The sequence below is a fragment of the Hyla sarda genome, chromosome 8 (genome assembly GCF_029499605.1).
Source record: "Hyla sarda isolate aHylSar1 chromosome 8, aHylSar1.hap1, whole genome shotgun sequence".
In the NCBI taxonomy this organism is placed as follows: Eukaryota; Metazoa; Chordata; class Amphibia; order Anura; family Hylidae; genus Hyla; species Hyla sarda.
The window spans coordinates 141,773,121-141,800,542 of NC_079196.1; the positions used below are offsets into that span (position 1 = coordinate 141,773,121).

At 43.2% G+C, this 27,422-nt stretch overlaps 1 protein-coding gene across 1 annotated transcript in view; it reads left to right on the forward strand.

Annotated features, from left to right (window-relative positions):
- Positions 1 to 27,422, forward strand: part of CALCRL (calcitonin receptor like receptor) — a 264,381-nt gene that overhangs the window by 36,011 nt on the left and 200,948 nt on the right. The window contains exon 2 of the mRNA XM_056533480.1: positions 12,206 to 12,296. Within this exon, the coding sequence (XP_056389455.1) occupies positions 12,246 to 12,296 (51 nt within the window). The 5' untranslated portion in view covers positions 12,206 to 12,245. The remainder of the gene's footprint in view (positions 1 to 12,205; positions 12,297 to 27,422) is intronic.

The window sequence follows — 27,422 nt, forward strand, 5'->3', positions numbered from 1 at the left end:
AAAACCACTACACTACACAAAATAAAGAGTAAAACACTACATATACACACACACACCCTTACAGTGTTACCCCCCATAACTTTCCAAAAAGGTGCCTCCGGCTGTAATAACTCACAGTATTGCTATTGTCAGACAGCCATTGACTGTCCAGGCATGCTGGGAACTTTGCAACAGCTGGAGGCACCCTGTTTGGGGGAACACTGCCGCAGGGTATTTTGGTGGAGGAGGCACCATGCTTGCATCCGTTCCATCCCTATGAAAATCTCTAATTTAAGCCTCAAATGCGCATGGCACTCCCTCGCACTGGAGCTCTGTTGTATTTCAAGGCAACCGTTTAGGGCCACATATGGGGTATTTCTGTACTCAGGAGAAATTGCGCTACAAATTTTCTCTCCTTTTACCCAATATGAAAAGGTAAAGTTGGGGTCTACGCCAGCATGTTAGTGTAAAAAAATTTAATATTTGACACTAACATGCTGGTATTGCCCCTACCTTTTATTTTCACAAGAGGTAAAATGAAAAAAAGACCCCCAAAAATTGTAACACAATTTCTCCTGAGTACAGAAATACCCCATATATGGAGGTAAAGTGCTCTGAGGGCACACAACAGAGCTCAGGAGTGAGAGCGTGCCATGTACATTTGAGGCCTAAACTGGTGATTTGCACAGGGGTGGCTGCTGGTTACAGCGGTTCTGACATAAACACAAAAAAAAAAAATATGTGACCCCATTTTGGTAACTACAACTCTCACAGGACATAGCAAGGGGTATAGTGAGCCTTAACACCCCACAGTTGTTTGACAAATTTTTGTTAAAGTTGGACGTGAAAAATGAAAATAATTTTTTTGTTACCCCAAATTTTTCTTTTTCACAAGAGGAAAAAAGACCCCCAAAATTTGTAACACCATTTCTTCTGAGTTAGGATATACTCCATATGTGGATGTTAAGTGCTTCGCGGGCGCACTACAGCACTCAGAAGGAAAGGAGAAAAGTTTGGTTTTTGGAGAGTAAATTTGGCTGGAATTGAAGGCAATGTGCGTTTACAAAGCCCCCATGCTGCCAGAAAGGTGTACTCCCCCACAGGTGACCCCATTTTGGAAACTAAACCCCTCACAGAACGTAACAAGGGGTGCAGTAAGCATTTACACCCCACAGGTGTCTGACAGATTTTTTTGAACACATTTTTAATTTGCACAGCCCACTGTTCCAAAGATCTGTCAAACGCCAGTGCGGTTTAAATTCTCACTGCACCCCTTATTACATTCAGGGGTGTAGTTTCCAAAATAGGGTCACGTGTGGGGGGGGGGTCCACTTTTCTGGTAGCACAGGGACTGTGTGAGCGCACATGGCCCCCGACTTCTATTCTAACCAAATTTTCTCTCCAAAAGCCCAATGGTGCTCCTTCTCTTCTGAGCCCTGTAGTGCACTTGCAGAGCACTTAACATCCACAAATGGGGTATTTCCATACTCGGAAGAAATGGGGTTACAAATTTTGGGGGGCTTTTTCTCCTTTTACCCTGGGTTTACAAGAACATGTTAGTGTAAAAATGAAGATCTTGAATTTTCTCCTCCACCTTGCTGCTATTCCTGTGAAACACCTAAAGAGTATATACTTAAATGGAGACAGATGTATGGAGGGTGGAGAATTAATCCACAAACTCATAGGTCACCCTTAGGCAACCCCCAAATTTTTTTTCCCATACACCCAATTTTATTCAATTAAAAGTGCAATCTTTATTGTCTGATTTTTGCACATTCTTTGGAGTTTAAAATTATCATCCGCCTCGTTGTCCTGGTGTGAAAAATATTTGGACCTGCCGATCTATTTTTGTATATATATCAAACAGTGCACGGTGCTTGCAGTAATACCTGCACAATTGCTCGTTCAGGACAGGGCATCTGTATTTAAAACTTGTATGGCCCCCCTCAACATGTTTTACTACTGAAGTAGCATTGTCAAGAGGCAAATGGGCACTAAGAGAAAAAAGTCGTGTCTGGGTTTTAATCACCTCCCTTCATGAGGTCACAGGAAGCTGTATTAAGAATGAACACCAATGAGATTTGTCCCACTATGATTGATGTATCTATTGGCCACTGGAAGTTGCCAGTATAAGCAGCCCATCAGCCACAAGGTATAATGTCTGTCAATCCAGGGCCAGATCCCCTGATTGACAGCCAGTTAAACTATTTCAGTTTCTTTAATGATGTCCGGTCATGACGTTCTGCGCAGAAGACCTGCGCGATGTAACTAGCTTAATAGCTCCGTAATTAGTGTGCGCGTGCGCCGTGACCTGTCGGGCGCTCGCTTACTTCCGACTGCGCACGAACTCATGCGTAAACACTTAGAAGGGCGAAGTGACAAGTGCGCAGTATAGATGCGCGTAAGCCGTCATATGTCGGGCGCCCGCTTACTTCCGGCTGCGCGCGGTCCTGTGCGCAAACACTTAGGCGAGCAAAGAGACTGATGTGCAGTATAGATGCACAAGAACTTGGTGTAAAAAACAAATAGGTGCCTCATCTCTTGTATATGTATTGCCTTAGAATAAACTGTTTATTTCAGAAAAGAGTTCAGCTTCGTTTCTGATTGGAGTTAGCACTTTAGCCTATGTTGAGGTCACTCTCACATATATAAAAATAGAGAAGTCCCATATGACTAAATTTAAGAATCAAATACATCCAGACTCAAATCTGGAAGATGAAGCAGCCTATCAGTATAAAAAGAATTCTGGAGTATTCATTTATAATACTTACCATTTAAGAATCACTGTCGATTATGTGTATTCTTTATACATGCTTACTAGATATTCTATGCTTGTTGTATGCCTTTTTATTACATAATTGTTGCAAATACTATCCAATTGTTTGTACAACATATATACAGAAAGAGCCTAAGAGCTTTCCTGTTTACCATTCCTGTTTCCCTCCGTCTGGAGAAGAAAAAGTTTAGTCTCAAGGGGCGACACGCCTTCTTTACCATGAGAACTGTGAACTTATGGAACAGTCTACCTCAGGAACTGGTCACAGCAGGAAAATTTAACAGCTTTAAAACAGGATTAGATACATTCCTGGAACAAAATAACATTAATGCTTATGAAGAAATATAAAATCCCATCCCTTCCCCAATATCGCGCCACACCCCTACCCCTTAATTCCCTGGTTGAACTTGATGGACATATGTCTTTTTTCGACCGTACTAACTATGTAACTATGTAACCATTTATTCATAATGATATACAATGCCTATCGTCATATACTTACCATGCACCATATAAACATCTTGTATTCATTATATAATCATTGCAACCACTGTTAGCAATTAATCTCATAAATAAAAGGACATATATGGAAAGCATACATAAATCAATCAGAAACAAAGCTGAACTCTTTTCTGAAATAAACTGTTTATTCTAAGGCAAGACATATACAAGAGATAAGGCACCTATTTGTTTTTTCCACCAAGTTCTTGCGCATCTATACTGCGCATCAGTCTCTTTGCTCGTCTAAGGTTTTGCGCACAGGACCGTGCACAGCCGGAAGTATGCATGCGCCCGACAGGTCACGGTGCACGCGCACAGTAAATTATTACGGAGCTAATGAGCTAGTTACATCGCGCAGGTCTTCTGCGCAGAACGTCATGACCGGACATCATTAAAGAAACTGAAATAGTCTAACTTGTGGACCTAGCTGTCAATCAGGGGATCTGGCCCTGGATTGGCAGACATTATACCTTGTGGCTGATAGGCTGCTTATACTGGCTACTTCCAGTGGCCAATAGATACATCAATCATAGTGGAACAAATCTCATTGGTGTTTATTCTTATTTTAATACAGCTTCCTGTGACCTCATGAAGGGAGGTGATAAGAACCCCCGACACAGCTTTTTTCTCTTAGTGCCCATTTGCCTTTTGACAACGCTACTTCGGTAGTAAAACATGTTGAGGGGGGCCATATAAGTTTTAAATACAGACGCCCTGTCCTGAACGTGCAATTGTGCAGGTGTTACTGCAGGCACTGTGCACTGTTTGATATATATACAAAAATAGACCTGCTGGTCCAAATATTTTTCACATCAGGACAACGAGGCGGATGATCATTTTAAACTCCAAAGAATGTGCGAAAATCAGACAATAAAGATTGCACTTTTAACTTAATATAATAGGGTGTATGGGAAATTTTTTTTTTTTTTAAACACCTAAAAAGTTAACAAACTTTCTGAATGTCATTTTGAATACTTTGAGGGGTGCAGTCTTTATAATGGGGCCAATTATGGGTTATTTTGTACTTAAAGACCCTCAAATTCACTTGAAAACTGAACTGGTCCTTAAAAATTTCAGATTTTGCAATTTTCGTGAGAAATTTGAAAATTGCTGCTAAACTTTGAAGCCCCCTAACGTCTTCAAAAAGTAAAAACATGTCAACTTTATAATATAAACATAAAGTAGACATATTGTACATGTGAATCAATAAATCATTTATTTGGAAAGCCCCCTGTGATCAGACATCTTATCCCCTTTCCTTTGGATAGGAGATAAAATGTTTTTGCCCGGAATACCCATTTAATGTTTCTATTCACCAATCTAAATGGTATAATTCCATGCACATTATCCAAATTAGTCTTAAATTGTCACTCTCATTAAAACTAATTTTTGCTATTGCACTCCTTATGGTAAATAAAAAAGATTTCTATATACGTTGGTTAAAAAAAGAAGTTTTCAATGTTTTATTTTTTTATTTGTGCTTAACCCCTTAACCCCTTAAGGACCGGAGGTTTTTCCGTTTTTGCATTTTCGTTTTTTGCTCCTTGCCTTTAAAAAATCATAACTCTTTCAAATTTACACCTAAAAATCCATATGATGGCTTATTTTTTGCGCCACCAATTCTACTTTGTAATGACGTCAGTCATTTTGCCCAAAAATCTATGGTGAAGCGGGAAAAAAAATCATTGTGCGACAAAATTTAAAAAAAAACGCTGTTTTGTAACTTTTGGGGGCTTCCGTTTCTACGTAGTACATTTTTCGGTAAAAATGACACCTGATATGTATTCTGTAGGTCCATACGATTAAAATGATACCCTACTTATATAGGTTTGATTTTGTCGGACTTCTGGAAAAAATCATAACTACATGCAGGAAAATTAATACGTTTAAAATTGTCATCTTCTGACCCCTATAACTTTTTTATTTTTCTGTGTATGGGGCGGTATGAGGGCTCATTTTTTGCGCCGTGATCTGAAGTTTTTAATGGTACCATTTTTGCATTGATAGGACTTATTGATCGCTTTTTATTCATTTTTTCATGATATAAAAAGTGACCAAAAATGCACTATTTTGGACTTTGGAATTTTTTTGCGCGCACGCCATTGACCGTGCGGTTTAATTAACGATATATTTTTATAATTCGGACATTTCCGCACGCGGCGATACCATTTATGTTTATTTTTATTTTTATTTACACTGTGTTTTTTCTTTTATGGGAAAAGGGGGGTGATTCAAACTTTTAATAGGGAAGGGGTTAAATGATGTTTATTCACTTTTTTTTTGCACTTTTTTTTGCAGTGCTATAGGTCCCATAGGGACCTATAACACTGCACACACTGATCTTTTACATTGATCACTGGTTTCTCATAAGAAACCAGTGATCGATGATTCTGCCGCATGACTGCTCATGCCTGGATCTCAGGCACTGAGCAGTCATTCGGCGATCGGACAGCGAGGAGGCAGGTAGGGGCCCTCCCGCTGTCCTGTCAGCTGTTCGGGATGCCGCGATTTCACCGCGGCTATCCCGAACAGCCCACTGAGCTAGCCGGCATGCTTTCGGTTTCACTTTAGACGCGGCGTTCAACTTTGAACGCCGCGTCTAAATGGTTAATAGCGCGCGGCACAGCGATCAATGCCGCGCGCTATTAGCCACGGGTCCCGGCCGTTGTTAGAGGCCGGGCCCGACCCGCTATGACGCGGGGCCACGCCGTGGCCCCGCGTTATAGATCGGGAGTGGACACATGACGTTCCAGTACGTCATGTGTCCTTAAGGGGTTAAGGGCCAGGCCATTTTACACCTTAGGACCGGAGCGTTTTTTGAACATCTGACCACTGTCACTTTAAACATTAATAACTCTGGGATGCTTTTACCTATCATTCTGATTCCGAGATTGTTTTTTCGTGACATATTCTACTTTGTGTTAGTGGTAAAATTTTGTGGTAACTTGCATCGTTTCTTAGTGAAAAATTCCAAAATTTGATGAAAAAATAGAAAATTTTGCATTTTTAGAACTTTGAAGCTCTCTGCTTGTAAGGAAAATGGATATTCCAAATAAAAAAATTTTTATTCACAAATACAATATGTCTACTTTATGTTTGCATCATAAAATTGACGTGATTTTATTTTTGGAAGACACCAGAGGGCTTCAAAGTTCAGCAGCAATTTTCCAATTTTTCACAAAATTTTCAAACTCACTATTTTTCAGGAACCAGTTCAGGTTTGAAGTGGATTTGAAGGGTCTTCATATTAGAAATACCCCACAAATGACCCCATTATAAAAACTGCACCACCCAAAGTATTCTAAATGACATTCAGTAAGTGTTTTAACCCTTTAGGTGTTTCACAGGAATAGCAACAAAGTGAAGGAGAAAATTCACAATCTTCATTTTTTACACTCGCATGTTCTTGTAGACCCAATTTTTTTATTTTTACAAGGGGTAGAAAGAGAAAATATATACTTATATTTGTAGCCCAATTTCTCTCGAGTAAGCACATACCTCATATGTCCATGTAAAGTGTTCGGTGGGCGCAGTAGAGGGCACAGAAGGGAAGGAGCGACAAGGGGATTTTGGAGAGTACGTTTTTCTGAAATGATTTTTGGGGGGCATGTTGCATTTAGGAAGCCCCTATGGTTCCAGAACAGCAAAAAATCCCCACATGGCATACCATTTTAGAAACTAGACCCCTTGGGGAATGTAACAAGGGGTAAAGTGAACCTTAATAACCCACAGGTGTTTCACGACTTTTGCATATGTAAAAAAATATATATATATTTTTCACTAAAATGTGTGTTTCCCCCCAAATTTCACATTTTTGCAAGGGTTAATAGCAGAAAATACCCCCCAAAATTTGTAACCCCATCTCTTCTGAGTATGAAGGTACCCCATAAGTGGACCTGAAGTGCACTACGGGCGAACTACAATGCTCAGAAGAGAAGGAGTCATATTTGGCTTTTTGAGAGCAAATTTTGGTCGGGGGGCATGTCGCATTTAGGAAGCCCCTATGGTGCCACAAGAGCAAAAAACCCTCACATGGCATATCATTTTGGAAACTAGACCCCTTGAGGAACGTAACAAGGAATAAAGTGAGCCTTAATACCCCACAGGGGTTTCACGACTTTTGCATATGTAAAAAAAAAATAATAAATTTTCACTAAAATGTGTTTCCCCCCAAATTTCACATTTTTGCAAGGGTTAATAGCATAATAGCAGAAAAGACCCCCCAAAATTTGTAACCCCATCTCTTATGAGTATGAAGGTACCCCATAAGTGGACCTGAAGTGCACTACGGGCGAACTACAATGCTCAGAAAAGAAGGAGTCATATTTGGCTTTTGGAGAGCAAATTTTGCTCGGGGGGCATGTTGCATTTAGGAAGCCCCTATGGTGCCAGGACAGCAAAATAACCCCAACATGGCATACCATTTTGGAAACTAGACCCCTTGAGGAACGTAACAAGGGGTACATTGGGCATTTACCTCCCACTGGTGTCTGTCAGATCTTTGGAACAGTGGGCTGTACAAAATGTTTAATTTGCACAGCCCACTGTTCCAAAGATCTGTCAGACACCAGTGGGGTGTAAATTCTCACTGCACCCCTCATTACATTCCGTGAGGGGTGTAGTTTCCAAAATGGGGTCACATGTGTTTTTTTTTTTGTTGCGTTTGTCAAAACCGCTGTAACAATCAGCCACCCCTGTGCAAATCACCTCAAATGTACATGGTGCACTCTCCCTTCTGGGCCTTGTTGTGCGCCCCCAGAGCACTTTGCGCCCACTTATGGGGTATCTCCGTACTCGGGAGAAGTTGCATTACAAATTTTGGGTGGCTTTTTTCCCTTTTACCTCTTGTCAAAATGAAAAGTATAGGGCAACACCAGCGTGTTAGTGTAAAAAATTATTTTTTTACACTAACATGCTGTTGTAGACCCCAACTTCACCTTTTCATAAGGGGTTAAAGGAGAAAAAGCACCCCCAAAATTTGTTAGGCAATTTCTCCCGAGTACGGCGATAAACCATATGCGACCCTAAACTGTTGCCTTGAAATACGACAGGGCTCCGAAGTGAGAGCGCCATGCGCATTTGAGGCCTGAATTAGGGATGTGCATAGGGGTGGACATAGGGGTATTCTACGCCAGTGATTCCCAAACAGGGTGCCTCCAGCTGTTGCAAAACTCCCAGCATGCTTGGACAGTCAACGGCTGTCCGGCAATACTGGGAGTTGTCGTTTTGCAACAGCTGAAGGCTCCATTTTGGAAACAGTGGCGTACCAGACATTTTTCATTTTTATTGGGAGGGGAGGGGGGGCTGTGTAGGGGTATGTGTATATGTAGTGTTTTTTTTACTTTTTATTTTATTTTGTGTTAGTGTAGTGTAGTGTAGTGTTTTCAGGGTACAGTCACACGGGCGGGGGATTACAGCGAGTTTCCCGCTGCGAGTTTGAGCTGCCGCGCAAAATTTGCTGCATCGCTAACTTGCAGCCTGATACTCACTGTAAGCCCCCTGCCCATGTGAATGTACCCTGTACATTCACAAGGGGGGGACCTCCAGCTGTTGCAAAACTACAACTCCCAGCATGCACAGTTTATCAGTGCATGCTGGTAGTTATAGTTTTGCAACAGCTGGAGGCACACGGGTTGGGAAACAGACACGGGTTGAGTTATTAAACAGACAATGTTTCCCAACCAGTGTGCCTCCAGTTGTTGCAAAACCACAACTCCCAGCATTCTCAGGCATGCTGGGAGTAGTAGTTCGGCAACATCTTTAGAGCCAGATGTTGCCGAACTACAACTCCCAGCATGCTTGGAGTTGTAGTTTTGCAACATCTGGAGGACTACAGTTTGCAGACCACTAATACAGTGGTTCCCAAAACTACAACTCCCAGTATGCCAAAACTGTCCAGGCATGCTGGGAGTTGTAGTTCTGCAACATCTGAAGGGCCAGATGTTACAGAACTACAACTCCCAGCATGCCTGGACAGTAAGGGCATGCTGAGGATGTGTAGTTTTGCAACATCTGGAAGGGCACAGTGGTCTCCAAACTGTGGACCTCCAGATGTTGCAAAACTGCAACTCCCAGCATGCCCAGACGCCAAGGGCTGTCTGGGCATGCTGGGAGTTGTAGTTTACAGGGTCACATTACAGCAATGCATGTCGCTTTACGGCGACGTGCATTGCTGTAAAGGGCCCGACCGCGTCTGAAGATCAACTCACCTGTCGCTGCCGCCGCCATCTTCATCGTCTGGATCCAGGTAAGTACCGGGGCTGGTCCCCAGCACTCCCCCGCCGCGTCCTCTGGTCTTCCTCCCGTCCTCTCCGGACTTCCAGGGGCCGGGCAGGACGGGAGGAAGTAACCGCCCCCTCTTGCGATTGGTCGGTTAGTTAACCTCGCTCCTATACTCCAGCATGGTCCTGGCTGTCTGTGACAGCCGGGATCATGCAAAATTACCGGGCGGTCGGGTCCCAGAGACCCGATCAGCCCGGTATCGCCGCAGATCGCAAGGGCGATTTTCCCCCCTACATGGCCCCCCTCGGCGTTTGCCCTGGATGCCTGCTGAAGTATTTCAGCAGGCATCCGGTTCCGATCTCTGCCCGGCGAGCGGCAGAGACCGGAAATACAACAGGACGTTCTCTAACGTCCTTGGGCATTAAAGCCCAGGTAGCGGGGAAGTTAGAGAATGTCCTATGTCCTTAAGAGGTTAAAAAAGCTCAAGAGCACATTTTCCCCCATCTTATACACAGACTTAGGACCGAAGCCCAAACACAGGAAGTGCACCCTGGAGTGCTGAGGGGGGTGTGTCCAACCAACAGCATATGGCAGTTAAGTGTGAGAGTAGCTATGATTGGATGAGGCTGGACACACCCCCCTCAGCACTCCAGGCTGCACTTTCTGTGTTTGGACCTCAGTCCTAAGTCTGTGTATAAGATGGGGGAAAATGTGCCCTTGTGCTTTTTTCAGCACAAATAAAACATAGAAAACTTCTTTTTTTTTTTAAACAAAGTATATTAGAAATATTTTTTATTTACTATAAGGAGTACAATAGCAAAACATTTTTTTAATGAGAGTTACCCTTTAATTAAATGGAATACCATTTTTGTGTCTCTCTTACCAAGTCTATATAAGAATCTCACTTCTGCTCCTTGGAAAGCTGCATGGTCCATCATCGCATCATCATGTTCAGCCAGCCATTGGTCTGTACTGTATGATCAGTCCACTTTGCTGGGATCTACATTGAACTTACAGGGCTTTTATGGCTTCCATCTTGTTGGACCTCTTTCAGGGCAGGCTTCTTTGTCTGTCTTTTCTCTAGGTTTGACCCCTTGTCTTTTGAACATGGGGTTTATTACCATGTTCTAAACAATTAGACACACCCTCCCAAATTGGAATTCCCCAATGAATGTAGGTTGGGCGTGTACATATGGTAATGACTATATGATGTCAAATCACCCACAATGCATTTGGGCACATCACCCATAATTACTTTTTTGTTGGCGTAATGACATCTACCCATACACTAGGGGGTACTATTGCATAGGCAACCAGCATCATTACCAGTAAGGATTAACTGTCCAAAGCTGATTTCAGACCCATATTCCACACATGACATATGGCTACTAAATTAGAAGTATAGGGATTAACTCTGACACTTCAGTAATCAACCATGGTGGACCCTAAGACATCTCGGGACCTAGTTGAACATATTCCCAACTATACATTTATTGGAAAGATAAAAATACAATGGATGTTCCTTCAACACAAATGCGTGCATGTTACTCTGTCAAGTAAAATGGGTAATTCATTGTTAGTTAGAATAACACACACAAACCCTAGCATAGCTTAAGACAGAGGCTCCTTATTAAAGTCTGTACTTGAGAGGTTTTCTCCTTCCCACCACGTCTTAGGAATGCAAGCGCTAAGCAATACTCCTAGTGAGAATCATATATAAGATAATAGATATGTATTGATGTCCTTTACAATACTTAACAGTATATGACAATATCATATGTCCTACTGATTACCATATATATATATATATATATATATATATATATATATATATATATATGAACTAATGTTCATTTGGACAAGACATAATTGTAAGTTTCACAGTTTCTACATGCCAACCCCCCTTGGTCCATCAACAGATAGGAATTTGTAGAGGTGATACCAGACATGGCTCTATTCTTCAGCGAGAACAAATCTGGAGTGACTAGAGAGATACTCCCCTCAGACTGGCACATTTGTAAAGAATAAACTTGCTTACTTAGAACATACACAAAATGGCGGATACATACAAGATGTCCGACGTCAACTTAGTGATCCATTTTTGGGCTGTACAATAAGCACAACCATGAACGGAGCACCAGATCTGGGATAGGTAAGTATCATTAGTATCATCAGTGTCACCTGCACTACAAGCATGTACCAACAGGTTAGTGCAGGTGACACTGATGACAGAATTCCTTTAAATGTATTCCCCCTAACTATAGATGCAGCCTGTGTCTGTGGAACATTTTTAGGACTTTCCCCTACACTCAGTGTCAATCTGGCTGCTCTGGCAGGGGGTAGGGTGCAGCAAGCATGCTTTGAAGCAGTCACATCTACTTCCCCAAGGATAACCCTAATTAGCATACAGCACAATCTCTGGTTAAAATGGTATTTTATTTAGTGTTTGAAGCATTACACATATGAGAAGAGCATTAGAACGCATCAGTTAGGTACTTGGGCATATGTGGGGGCACAAGGGACCTGAAAGATTCCCTTTATCAGGCTTTTGGTCATGAAGCATGCCATTATTCTGTTAATTTATCTGGGGTGGGTGGAATTAATTATCATTTATTTGAATAATGTAATGAAGGTAGTTTTGCATTTTTAAATAAGATCATTGCTTAATTTATTTAGGTAATTCATAATACATTATTTAATTCAAGCTTTCACCTTTTGATGTTGCAGGTAATTTAAGAAGAGACAACTTCTATGACATATCTCAGCAATGGGGAAATATCTTCTTGTAATTCATATCTTAGTTGCTATAATAACAAGAGTAAGTATGATTTTATAGTATATTAAGGCAATACCTTTTTTTTAATATCTTATGACAATGTATGGAAATATTGAGACACATGCTCAGTGTGGTGTTTTTTTTTTTTTCATGGGTTCTCATTCATTACATTTCTTTTTTTATTAATACCTTCATTACTTTGTTGTTACTATTCATTTCTACTATTGTGTTATTTTATATTATATTAGATATACATTAAAGGATTTTGAATCTTGTGATTATTAATTGTCTACATTTAGACATATTGAATTCTGATCAATCTTTCTAATACATATTAAGATATAAATAAGAAAGGCAAAACCCATGCAGCAAAGCAATCAAACTTTGCCAGTCCATGACAGTAATTTAGCATGCCATGAAAAAATGATTACTACATTATCATGTAACTGCAATTTTCATAAGACTTAAATAACTTGCTTGACTCTCTTAGTTTAACCCTTCACAGTGGTAACAGTTTATTTTGGGGCTCTCATTGTGGTTATTGAGCTCCTTCATGGTGCACAGCTATGTCTAATTCTTTTTATTTCAGGAGGTGAAGCAAGAGATGGGTGATTTTCCAGCAGTACTCCTATATTTCCTTTCCTTACATGTCTGGCCAGTCACAATACATCACCTACTTTTCTCTGCTATTCCATGGCATAGTGCTGATGAAAGGCTGGCACTGTGCTTGGGATTATTTAATACAAGCTGACAAGCCTTCAGACTGAGGGGGTGATTACATATAATACTCTGTACATACAGTAGTAAGAACAATGGTATTTGCACGAAGGACAGCTGCTTAGAATGCTTCTTAGTATCTCACTATAAATGGACTGAGCCTAACAGGCACTGGACAGCAGCAAAGTAAGACACCTAGTGGCCAAGACTCTGGGGCTTTTTCTAGAGTAAGTAGTCATTTTTGGTAAATGAAGTAATCAATATACACTACAATATCAAATCACATATGCTATAAAATGGAGGGAACCTGTGACTTATAGAATTACATTTCTATGTATAATGTATAGAGCTCAGTTGTTTCTATGTGTTTTGAGCTATTTCATTATTGCAGTTAGGACATGTGATTCACTAACAACAAGATTACATATTGAATAGTTCTTTGCTATTCTTTCCATGAAATACACTAGAATCTGTAGGGAATTCTCCAATACATATGTGAATAGACCTCACCATAGAAATTACTAGAAGAAGTCTGCCATGTTCATTCTTTTGTCTGTAATTTGAATTTGTGCAGCAGAAATTCTGCAGTGTGCACACTGCAGCAGATCCCCATTGAAAACAATGGAAGGGTGCTGGATCACAATTTTCAGACTGAATGTCTCATCTTTGAAATTCTCTGGTATGCATGAGCCCTAAATGTATATACCAGGGGGCTCAGCTTTAAATGATCAGCTGAGTGAGCCCTAAATGTAACACACACACATACAGTCATGGCCGTAAATGTTGGCACCCCTTAAATTTAAGAAAATTAAGTATTTCTCACAGAAGATGATTGCAGTAACATATGTTTTGCTATACACATGTTTATTCCCTTTGTGTGTATTGGAACTAAACCAAAAAAAGGGAGGAAAAAAAGCAAATTGGACATGATGTCATACCAAACTCCAAAAATGGTCTGGACAATATTATTGGCACCCTTTCAAAATTGTGGAAAAATAAGATTGTTTCAAGCATGTGATGCTCCTTTAAACTCACCTGGGGCAAATAACTGGTATGGGCAATATAAAAATCACACCTGAAAGCAGATAGAAAGAAGAAAAGTTCACTTAGTCTTTGCATTGTTTGTCTGTGTGTGCCACACTAAGCATGGACAACAGAAAGAGGAGAAGAGAACTGTCTGAGGACTTGAGAACCAAAATTGTGGAAAAATATCAGCAATCTCAAGGTTACAAGTCCATCTCCAGAGATCTAGATTTGTCTTTGTCCACAGTGCGCAGCTCCAAACAAGTTCCAAAGATATTCAAGCTGTCCTGCAGGCTCAGGGAGCATCAGTGTCAGCGCGAACTATCCGTCAACATTTAAATGAAATGAAACGCTATGGCAGGAGACCCCGGAGGACCCCACTGCTGACACAGAAACATAAAAAAAGCAAAGATTACATTTTGCCAAAATGAGCTTGAGTAAGCCAAAATCCTTCTGGGAAACGGTCTTGTGGACAGATGAGACAAAGATAGAGTTTTTTTTGGCAAAGTACATCATTCTAGTGTTTACCGAAAACGAAATGAGGACTACAAAGAAAAGAACACCACAGTGAAATATGGTGGAGGTTCAATGATGTTTTGGGGTTGTTTTGCTTCCTCTGGCACTGGGTGCCTTGAATGTGTGCAAGACATCATGAAATCTGAGGATTACCAACGGATTTCTGGTCGTACTGTACAGCCCAGTGTCATAAAGCTGGGTTTGTGTCCAAGATCTTGGGTCTTCCAGCAGGACAATGACTCCAAACATACGTCAAAAAGCACCCAGAAATGGATGGCAACAAAGCACTGGAGAGTTCTGAAGTGGCCTACAATGAGTCCAGATCTAAATCCCCTTGAACGCCTGTGGAGAGATCTTAAAATTGCTGTTGGGAAAGGGCGCCCTTCCAGTAAGAGCGACCTGGAGCAATTTGCAAAGGAATAGTGGTCCAACATTCCGCCTAAGAGGTGTAAGAAGCTTATTGATGTTTATAGGAAGCGACTGATTTCAGTTATTTTTTCCAAAGGGTGTGCAACCAAATATTAAGTTAAGGTTGGGTGCCAATAATTTTCTCCAGCCCATTTTTGGAGTTTGGTGTGACATTATGTCCAATTTGCTTTTTTTCCTCCCTTTTTTGGTTTAGTTCCAATACACACAAAGGGAATAAACGTGTATAACAAAACATGTGTTACTGCAGTCCTTCTTTGTGAGAAATACTTCGTTTTCTTGAAACATTTCAGGGGTGCCAACATTTACAGCCATGACTGTACGTAAAAGAATATGTATTATATGTATACTGTACTTCATTTTTTCCCTCATTCTTCACTCAATGATTTTACTTAGCACCATTGTAAGAAATTTCCCCCTAAATATTTTTTTTGTTTTTACGTTTTCCCTTGCAGTTACTATAGAACCAAAAATCATGCAATTTTTTTTTTACATGTTTTTAAAGATATATTGTAAAAAGCTTGCAGACAGGCCAAACAACTTAAAGAGTACCTATTACCATCTAAACTTTTCCTAATCCCCCTCTCCATCTGTCCCTGTCTCTGACTAAGTCTATCCCAGCATTTATTTTGCTTTAAAAACCCCTAAAAATAATTTTTTTATATGCTTTTCTGTAGCTCAATTCAAGGCACAGTGCAGGGGAGGTTGTCATAGCAACTGCAAGTCGGTGGAGAGAGTGAGATAAGCAGTGCATATATTAGCCATGTGGAGAGAGGGGAGAGGAAAAGAGAAAAAGAGAAAAGAGAAAGTATCCTCTCTGTACAAGCTCAGTGCTACCTCCCTCCTGCCTGTCTGATTGGCGGGGAGCTTCAATGTGTCCTGGCTGCAGAGTGATTTCAGACTCGCTCACTGAGTCCAAAATGCTTGCTGACAGGATTGCTAGGGAGACCCCTAGTGGAGGAGTTTTAAAAGTAAAAAAAATATGAAAGGAGGGAACATTTTTAAATAAAAGCAATTGAAAAGTTGTTCAGTAGGGCTTTATCTTTAATATATAAAAAATTTGTTTCATGAGAGGTACACTTTAAATGCCAGACTGGTCTGCTAGTAGCATCCTTGCAAAACCTGCAGCTGCATTGAAATCATGCAGCTGCAGGAAAGTAAGCCGTGGATAGGTATTTCGGCATGACAGGGACCAAAAAATATGGCCAAGTGAAAAAAGCAGTGGCTTAAGAAGTATAGCATTAAAGGAAAACTGTCAGATATTTTCTCCCGCACTATCCACAGGTACTGATGGATAGTGCGGGAAACACTGATTCCAATGAGCCCTACCTTGTCCGGATCTGCCCGGCCGTTCACCCGCAATTGTAGTTTTATTCTGTGTGTATATCTTGATGTAACTGGCACGGGCGGGGCTTTTGCAGGTTAACTGGCACTGACGTCAGTGCCGCTTATGAATATTCATCCCCCTCCCTTCAGTTAGGAGCGGCGAAGAGAGGGAGAACTGGAGGGAGGGGGCATGAATATTCATAAGCGGCGCTAACGTCATTGCCAGTTAACCTCCAGAAGCCCCGCCCGTGCCAGTTATAGCAACATGGCATCTCCCACACTATCCACCAGTAGTGTGGATAGTGCGGGAGAAAATATCTGACAGTTTTCCTTTTAAGGTCCTGGAGTGGCTTAGCCAGTTTTCAGACCTTAATCCCATAGAAAATTAGTGGTGGCAGCTGAAGATTCAAGCTGCCAATAGTCAGCCTTGAAGCGTTAAAGGAGAAGTATCCCCTGCGGATAGGGGATAATAATTCGATGGCGGAGGGGGATTCGTTTTTGTCCATGATACTTCTTCTTTAATGATTTTGAGAGGTTCAGTAAAGAGGAGTGGGGCAAAATCACTCTTTAGATGTGTGCAAACCTAGTGTCCAACTACAAGAAACATCTGACCTCTGTAATTGCCAAAAAGGATTTTCCCACCAAGTACTAAGTTGTGATTTGCTAAGAGGTCAAATGCTTATTTAACTAAGTACAAAATGCAAATCACCTTATAGCCTATTTTTTGGGAATTCATAGCTTATTTTTCTGGCTTTTTTTTTATAAGTTGCCAAGTATAATGGAAACAGTAGAAAACCTACTAAAAAGACAGAGATGAAGGAGCAAAGAAGGGTGTTATTATTTTTTATTATTATTAAAGTACACACGTTAACTACCCCGTTGTTATCTGAAAAGCGGAAAACTTGCAAGTCCAGCAAAGGAAAACTTGTTGGCAGAAAGGGTACGTTCAGAGGAGCGGATTTACAGCGCTTATTTTGCTGCGGATCCGCCGCTGAAGGACTGCTGTATGCTGCCTTAACAAGTGCTTGCTCGGAGCGGCAATACACCGCTACAAGCAGATACACTGTGATGTGAGAGTTGCAGTGTGCATGCGCAGTATACTCGCACATTGCGGGAGCTCTCGGCCTAGCTCATAGAGCAGGGGGAGCAGCTGCAATGTGTGTGAGTACACCGTGCATGCGCGGCCACTCGCACATCGCTTCAGTGTGTCTGCACGTTGCGCCATATTGCCGCTCCGAAGGCTTGGGCAGAGAAATGGCAGATATAGTCTAATGTGAATAACTGTTAAGTTTTGCACTTGGGCCATAAAAACAAAATGTACAATTAAGAAAAAACTATGTAGGTGTGTGCAGCTCACAACTATTACGCACCGAGGTCAAACTGGGCAAGCAACTATACCTTAATTGCTAGAAAGGGAAAACCAAAAAATACAATGTAGCCCGGACCTTCTAGGTGAGTAAAAAATGGATATACGTGGATCGTGCTTCAATAATAATTATCATTTATTATAAAATGTAGATAAGATTTCGACACTTCTCACAGGGCCCTTGTGAGAAGAACATACATATTAAAAGGCAACCTAACAATGTATTTAGGCAATAGTAATTAAAACTATAAACTTGTCATAGAATAATAGGATAAAATAGCAGAGTAAAATCTGTACCATACAAATATATTAAAGAGTTGCTCTTCTAGATATTTAGGGTAGATATGTCCCTTTTAGATACAGTAGCAAACAGTCTGTAATATTAGAAATTGTTACCGGTCTGTAAATGGTAACTCAGGTGATGGGTATTGCTCCCGCAATGGCTGAGTGTCCGTGGTGTGCACAGTTCTCTGTGCGGTGCTTCCAATTGTGAGCCTGGTCCAGTAGGATCTGAGCGCGGTGCCTTTTAATATGTATGTTCTTCTCACAAGGGCCCTGTGAGAAGTGTCGAAATCTTATCTACATTTTATAATAAATGATAATTATTATTGAAGCACGATCCACGTATATCCATTTTTTACTCACCTAGAAGGTCCGGGCTACATTGTATTTTTAAAATGTACAATTATGTGTTAAATAATAAAACACTAGGTAAAACGACTACCAAAAATTACTGTGGTACTGTGAACAGTAAACTCAACCTAATTGACCAGAGCCAGGCAATGGCTGCCAAGGTTAATAAACTCATGGGATATGTTAAGAGAGTAACAGAGGCTTGTGACATAGACATAGTTTTGCCTCTGTAAACCATTAGCCAGACTACATATGGCGTAATGTGTCAAATTTTGGGCACCTGTATATAAGGACATGCTCAGCTAGAGCTGGTGCAGAGAAGGGTGATAAAGGTAATTTATGGTATAGGTGGATTAGCGTCACAAGAAGAATGATCAAGTTTGGGGTTATTTAGTTTGGAGAAAAGATGTCTTTGGGGTGATTTTTGAAACTAGGCCGGTAACCATGACAAGTTCAGTAATCATAACGTCTACAGGAAAAAAGGTTTCACCATATTCACAGGTTATTTACCTTTAGAGCAGTGAGACTCTGCAACATGATGTTGTGATGGCTGACTCCATAAACATAGAAACATAGAATGTGTCAACAGATAAGGACCATTTGGCCCATTTAGTCTTTCCAATATTCTATATACTGATCTGGATAAACATCCACTTACAGGTCATCTGTGTGGGTCCAAAAAGGATGAGAGGTATAATTTGGCCAAATGAGAAAAGCTACATTAAAGGGATACTACCATGCTGACAACTTATCCCCCGCAATCTCGTACGCAGCACCCAGCTCTCATCAGGCCCCGGAGCGAACATCCGTTCCGGGTCTGATGACTGGGCCGGTGATCAGGACGTCACAGCTCCGCCCCCGTGTGACGTCACGCTCCTCCCCCTCTATGCAAGTCTATGGCAGGGGCGATACAGTTGTCTCGCCCCCTGTCATAGACTTAGATTGAGGGGGCGGAGCGTGACATCACATGGGGCGGAGCCGTGACGTCACGATACTCCGGCCCCGTGATCGGCAGTCATCAGACCCGGAGAGATGTTCGCTCCGGGGCCTGATGAGAGAGGGGTGATGTGTGTGAGATCGTGGGGGTCTCCAGCGGCTAGACCCTGCGCGATCAGGCAACTTATCCCCTATCCTTTAGTTGTCAGCCCCTTTAATGAATACACAGACAAGCTGGTACGAGGACAATAATGTGCTGATCTGTTTATTAAAAAAGGCTATCCACCTTTTATACACTAGATATACGTCACAGATTATATTGTTTTAAAATAAATACACCACATTTTCTCACACCATCACAAGAAAACATCCCCCAGCCCTCATAATCATTGGAGACCATCCCAGATTCAAAAGAAACTAATTGTCTCCTCTTTCAAGGTTAGTCTACCTCCCCTCCCAGATGCAATCATATCTCATGGTTCTGTTTATTAGGCTGGGTTACCCACTTCTTATACACTGGGTATGTATTAAAGGGGTATTCCAGGCCAAAACTTTTTTTTATATATCAACTGGCTCCGGAAAGTTAAACAGATTTGTAAATTACTTCTATTAAAAAATCTTAATCCTTCCAATAGTTATTAGCTTCTGAAGTTGAGTTATTGTTTTCTTTCTAACTGCTCTCTGATGACTCACGTCCCGGGAGCTGTGCAGTTCCTATGGGGATATTCTCCCATCATGCACAGCTCCCGGGACGTGAGTCATCAGAGAGCAGTTAGAAAGAAAACAACAACTCAACTTCAGAAGCTAATAACTATTGGAAGGATTAAGATTTTTTTATAGAAGTAATTTACAAATCTGTTTAACTTTTCCGGAGCCAGTTGATATATATAAAAAAAAAAGTTTTTTCCTGGAATACCCCTTTAAGTGTACATCACAGGTTATACAATAATACATAGCAAGTAACCAGAGGACACCTGCTTGCTATCTCAGCCCTTGGCTAATCTCCCAGAAACTCCTCAGTTTACTGTTATCACCTTGGTCATTCCTTCCGGAGAACTCATGTAAAATACATACTAAAACAACTTCTCGGCCTTTCTCAAATTCAGCTTATTTTCTAACAAATTCTGTACTTTAAAGATATTAAAGGGGTACTCCGGTGGAAACCTTTTTTTTTTTTTTTTTAGGGCCTATTTTCACATTAAGGACTCTTTTTTGCAATTCTGACCACTGTCACTTTATGCTTTAATAACTCTGGAATGCTTTTACCTTTTATTCTGATTCCGAGTTTGTTTTTTCGTGACATATTCTCCTTTGACATAGTGGTAAATTTTCATCGTTATTTGCATCTTTTCTTGGTGAAAAATCCCAAAATTTCATGATATTCCAAATAAATTAGATATTGATTCACAAATACAATATGTCTACTTTATGTTGGAATCATAAAGTTGGCATGTTTTTACTTTTTGAAGACATTAGAGGACTTGAAAGTATAGCCGCAATTTTCAAAATTTTCACGAAAATTTCAAAATCTGAATTTTTCAGGGACCAGTTAAGTGTGAAGTGGATTTGAGGGGTGTTTCTGTGAGAAATACCCCATAAATGACCCCATTATAGAAACCACACCCCTCAAAGTATTCAAAAGGACATTCAGAAAGTTTGTTAACCCTTTAGGTGTGTCACAAGAATAGAGAGGAGAAAAATATAAATCTGCATTTTTTACACTAACATGTTCTTGTAACCCCATTTTTTTCATTTTTAAAAGTAATATTAGGAGATAAAGCCCCCCTTAAATTGTAGCCCAATTTCTCTTTAGTATGGGAATACCTCATTTGTTGACATAAAGTGCTCTGCGGGCTCACAACATGGCTCAAAAGGGAAAGAGCAACTGTGGGATTTTTGAAAGCATATTTTGCTTTCATGGTTTTTGGGGGCCATGCTGCATTTAGGAAGCCCCCATGGTGCCAGAACAGCAAAAAAAAACAAAAAAAAAAATACATGGCATACTATTTTGGAAACTAAACCCCTCAAGGAACTTAACAAGGGGTATAGTGAGCCTTACACCTCATAGGTATTTGATGACTTTACATTGAAGTTGGACGTGAAAATTGAACATTTTATTTTTAACACTAAAATGATGGTGTTACCCCAAATTTTTCTTTTTCACAAGGGGTAATAGGAGAAAATGGACCCCAAAATTTGAAGCCCAATTTCTACCGATTAAAAAAATGCTCCATATGTAAACGTTAAGTGTTCTGCTGGCGCACTACATGTCTCAGAACAGAAGGAGCGCCATTGGTCTTTTGAAGAGAGAGTTTTGCTGAAATTGAAGTCGGGGGGCCATGTGCATTTTCAAACCTCTCATGTAGCCAGAACAGCAGAAACCCCCCCACATTTTACACCATTTTGGAAACTAGACCCCTCCAGGAACATAACAAGGGTTACAGTGAGTACTTAAACCTCACAGGTTTTTTGAACAGTGGGCCGTAAAAGTGAAAAATTAGATTTTTAACACTAAATTATGGTGTTACTCCAAATTTTTCATTTTCACATGGTGTAATAGAAGAAAATGGACCCCAAAATTTGAAGCCCAATTTCTCCCGATTAAGAAAATGCCCCATATGTGGACGTTAAGTGCTCTGCTGGCGCACTACAGGTCTCAGAACTGAAAATAAACCCTACCCTGAAAGTAAGCCCTAGCAGGGTTATGGGGTAGGGCTGCAATTATAAGCCCTACTGTTACGCCGAGCGCTCCGGGTCCCCGCTCCTCCCCGGAGCGCTCGCTACACTCTCCTCACTGCAGCGCTCCGGTCAGTTCCACTGACCCGGGGCGCTGCGATACCGCCTCCAGCCGGGATGCGATTCGCGATGCGGGTAGCGCCCGCTCGCGATGCGCACCCCGGCTCCCGTACCTGACTCGCTCTCCGTCAGTCCTGTCCCGACGCGCGCGGCCCCGCTCCCTAGGGCGCGCGCGCGCCGGGTCTTTGCGATTTAAAGGGCCACTGCGCCGCTGATTGGCGCAGTGGTTCCAATTAGTGTTATCACCTGTGCACTTCCCTATATCACCTCACTTCCCCTTCACTCCCTCGCCGGATCTTGTTGCCATCGTGCCAGTGAAAGCGTTTCCTTGTGTGTTCCTAGCCTGTGTTCCAGACCTCCTGCCGTTGCCCCTGACTACGATCCTTGCTGCCTGCCCCGACCTTCTGCTACGTCCGACCTTGCTTCTGTCTACTCCCTTGTACCGCGCCTATCTTCAGCAGCCAGAGAGGTTGAGCCGTTGCTAGTGGATACGACCTGGTCACTACCGCCGCAGCAAGACCATCCCGCTTTGCGGCGGGCTCTGGTGAAAACCAGTAGTGACTTAGAACCGATCCACTAGCACGGTCCACGCCAATCCCTCTCTGGCACAGAGGATCCACTACCTGCCAGCCGGCATCGTGACAGTAGATCCGGCCATGGATCCCGCTGAAGTTCCTCTGCCAGTTGTCGCTGACCTCACCACGGTGGTCGCCCAGCAGTCACAACAGATAGCGCAACAAGGCCAACAGCTGTCTCAACTGACTGTTATGCTACAACAGTTACTACCACAGCTCCAGCAATCATCTCCTCCGCCAGCTCCTGCACCTCCTCCGCAGCGAGTGGCCGCTTCTGGACTACGACTATCCTTGCCGGATAAATTTGATGGGGACTCTAAGTTTTGCCGTGGCTTTCTTTCCCAATGTTCATTGCACTTGGAGATGATGTCGGACCAGTTCCCCACTGAAAGGTCTAAGGTGGCTTTCGTAGTCAGCCTTCTGTCTGGAAAAGCCCTGTCTTGGGCCACACCGCTCTGGGACCGCAATGACCCCGTCACTGCCTCTGTACACTCCTTCTTCTCGGAAATTCGAAGTGTCTTTGAGGAACCTGCCCGAGCCTCTTCTGCTGAGACTGCCCTGTTGAACCTGGTCCAGGGTAATTCTTCCGTTGGCGAGTATGCCGTACAATTCCGTACTCTTGCTTCAGAATTATCCTGGAATAATGAGGCACTCTGCGCGACCTTTAAAAAAGGCCTATCCAGCAACATTAAAGATGTTCTGGCCGCACGAGAAATCCCTGCTAATCTACATGAACTCATTCACCTAGCCACTCGCATTGACATGCGTTTTTCCGAAAGGCGTCAGGAGCTCCGCCAGGATATGGACTCTGTTCGCACGAGGCGTTTCTTCTCCCCGGCTCCTCTCTCCTCTGGTCCCCTGCAATCTGTTCCTGTGCCTCCCGCCGTGGAGGCTATGCAGGTCGACCGGTCTCGCCTGACACCTCAAGAGAGGACACGACGCCGCATGGAGAATCTCTGCCTGTACTGTGCTAGTACCGAACACTTCCTGAAGGATTGTCCTATCCGTCCTCCCCGCCTGGAAAGACGTACGCTGACTCCGCACAAAGGTGAGACAGTCCTTGATGTCTACTCTGCTTCTCCACGTCTTACTGTGCCTGTGCGGATGTCTGCCTCTGCCTTCTCCTTCTCTGCTGTGGCCTTCTTGGACTCCGGATCTGCAGGAAATTTTATTTTGGCCTCTCTCGTCAACAGGTTCAACATCCCGGTGACCAGTCTCGCCAGACCCCTCTACATCAATTGTGTAAACAATGAAAGATTGGACTGTACCATACGTTTCCGCACGGAGCCCCTTCTAATGTGCATCGGATCTCATCACGAGAGGATTGAACTTTTGGTCCTCCCCAATTGCACTTCTGAAATTCTCCTTGGACTTCCCTGGCTTCAACTTCATTCCCCTACCCTGGATTGGTCCACTGGGGAGATCAGGAGTTGGGGGCCCTCTTGTTCCAAGGACTGCCTAAAACCGGTTCCCAGTAACCCTTGCCGTGACTCTGTGGTTCCTCCTGTAACCGGTCTCCCTAAGGCCTATATGGACTTTGCGGACGTTTTTTGCAAAAAACAAGCTGAAACTCTACCTCCTCACAGGCCTTATGATTGTCCTATTGACCTCCTCCCGGGCACTACTCCACCCCGGGGCAGAATCTATCCTCTGTCCGTCCCAGAGACTCTTGCCATGTCTGAATACGTCCAGGAAAATTTAAAAAAGGGCTTTATCCGTAAATCCTCCTCTCCTGCCGGAGCCGGATTTTTCTTTGTGTCCAAAAAAGATGGCTCTCTACGTCCTTGCATTGACTACCGCGGTCTTAATAAAATCACGGTTAAGAACCGCTACCCCCTACCCCTCATCTCTGAACTCTTTGATCGCCTCCAAGGTGCCCACATTTTTACCAAACTGGACTTAAGAGGTGCTTATAATCTCATCCGCATCAGAGAGGGGGATGAATGGAAAACGGCATTTAACACCAGAGATGGACACTTTGAGTATCTGGTCATGCCCTTTGGCCTGTGCAACGCCCCTGCCGTCTTCCAAGACTTTGTTAATGAAATTTTTCGTGATCTCCTATACTCCTGTGTTGTTGTATATCTGGACGATATCCTGATTTTTTCTGCCAATCTAGAAGAACACCGCCAGCATGTCCGTATGGTTCTTCAGAGACTTCGTGACAATCAACTCTATGCCAAAATAGAGAAATGTCTGTTTGAATGCCAATCTCTTCCTTTCCTAGGATACTTGGTCTCTGGCCAGGGACTACAAATGGATCCAGACAAACTCTCTGCCGTCTTAGATTGGCCACGCCCCTCCGGACTCCGTGCCATCCAACGTTTTTTGGGGTTCGCCAATTATTACAGGCAATTTATTCCACATTTTTCTACCGTTGTGGCTCCTATTGTGGCTTTAACCAAAAAAAATGCCGATCCCAAGTCTTGGCCTCCTCAAGCGGAAGACGCCTTTAAACGGCTCAAGTCTGCCTTTTCTTCGGCTCCCGTGCTCTCCAGACCTGACCCATCTAAACCCTTCCTATTGGAGGTTGATGCCTCCTCAGTGGGAGCTGGAGCTGTCCTTCTACAAAAAAACTCTTCCGGGCATACTGTTACTTGTGGTTTTTTTTTCTAGGACCTTCTCTCCGGCGGAGAGGAACTACTCCATCGGGGATCGAGAGCTTCTAGCCATTAAATTAGCACTTGAGGAATGGAGGCATCTGCTGGAGGGATCAAGATTTCCAGTTATTATTTACACCGATCACAAAAACCTCTCCTACCTCCAGTCTGCCCAACGGCTGAATCCTCGTCAGGCCAGGTGGTCTCTGTTCTTTGCCCGATTTAATTTTGAAATTCACTTTCGGCCTGCCGATAAGAACATTAGGGCCGATGCTCTCTCTCGTTCCTCAGATGCTTCTGAAGTTGAACTCTCTCCTCAACACATCATTCCTCCTGACTGCCTGATTTCCACTTCTCCAGCCTCCATCAGGCAAACTCCTCCAGGAAAGACCTTTGTTTCTCCACGCCAACGCCTCGGAATCCTCAAATGGGGTCACTCCTCCCATCTCGCAGGTCATGCGGGCATCAAGAAATCTGTGCAACTCATCTCTCGCTTCTATTGGTGGCCGACTCTAGAGACTGATGTGGTGGACTTTGTGCGAGCCTGCACTATCTGTGCCCGGGATAAGACTCCTCGCCAGAAGCCCGCTGGTTTTCTTCATCCTCTGCCTGTCCCCGAACAGCCTTGGTCTCTGATTGGTATGGATTTTATTACTGACTTACCCCCATCCCATGGCAACACTGTTATTTGGGTGGTCGTTGATCGATTCTCCAAAATGGCACATTTCATCCCTCTTCCTGGTCTTCCTTCAGCGCCTCAGTTGGCTAAACAATTTTTTGTACACATTTTTCGTCTTCACGGGTTGCCTACGCAGATCGTCTCGGATAGAGGCGTCCAATTCGTGTCTAAATTCTGGAGGGCTCTCTGTAAACAACTCAAGATTAAATTAAATTTTTCTTCTGCATATCATCCTCAATCCAATGGACAAGTAGAAAGAATTAACCAGGTCTTGGGTGATTATTTACGACATTTTGTTTCCTCCCGCCAGGATGACTGGGCAGATCTTCTACCTTGGGCCGAATTCTCGTATAATTTCAGAGTCTCTGAATCTTCCTCCAAATCCCCATTTTTCGTGGTGTACGGCCGTCACCCTCTTCCTCCCCTCCCTACCCCCTTGCCCTCTGGTCTGCCCGCTGTGGATGAAATTTCTCGTGATCTTTCCATCATATGGAGAGAGACCCAAAATTCTCTCTTACAGGCTTCTTCACGCATGAAGAAATTCGCGGATAAGAAAAGAAGAGCTCCTCCCATTTTTTCCCCTGGAGACAAGGTATGGCTCTCCGCTAAATATGTCCGCTTCCGTGTCCCTAGCTATAAGTTGGGACCACGCTATCTTGGTCCTTTCAAAATTTTGCGCCAGATTAATCCTGTCTCTTACAAACTTCTTCTTCCTCCTTCTCTTCGTATTCCTAATGCCTTTCACGTTTCTCTTCTTAAACCACTTATCATTAACCGTTTCTCTCCCAAATCTGTTCCTCCCACTCCTGTCTCCGGCTCCTCGGACATCTTCTCCGTCAAAGAGATTTTAGCATCAAAAAAGGTCAGAGGGAAAACCTTCTTTTTAGTGGATTGGGAGGGTTGTGGTCCAGAAGAGAGGTCCTGGGAACCTGAGGACAATATCCTGGACAAAAGTCTGGTCCTCAGGTTCTCAGGCCCCAAGAAGAGGGGGAGACCCAAGGGGGGGGTACTGTTACGCCGAGCGCTCCGGGTCCCCGCTCCTCCCCGGAGCGCTCGCTACACTCTCCTCACTGCAGCGCTCCGGTCAGTTCCACTGACCCGGGGCGCTGCGATACCGCCTCCAGCCGGGATGCGATTCGCGATGCGGGTAGCGCCCGCTCGCGATGCGCACCCCGGCTCCCGTACCTGACTCGCTCTCCGTCAGTCCTGTCCCGGCGCGCGCGGCCCCGCTCCCTAGGGCGCGCGCGCGCCGGGTCTTTGCGATTTAAAGGGCCACTGCGCCGCTGATTGGCGCAGTGGTTCCAATTAGTGTTATCACCTGTGCACTTCCCTATATCACCTCACTTCCCCTTCACTCCCTCGCCGGATCTTGTTGCCATCGTGCCAGTGAAAGCGTTTCCTTGTGTGTTCCTAGCCTGTGTTCCAGACCTCCTGCCGTTGCCCCTGACTACGATCCTTGCTGCCTGCCCCGACCTTCTGCTACGTCCGACCTTGCTTCTGTCTACTCCCTTGTACCGCGCCTATCTTCAGCAGCCAGAGAGGTTGAGCCGTTGCTAGTGGATACGACCTGGTCAC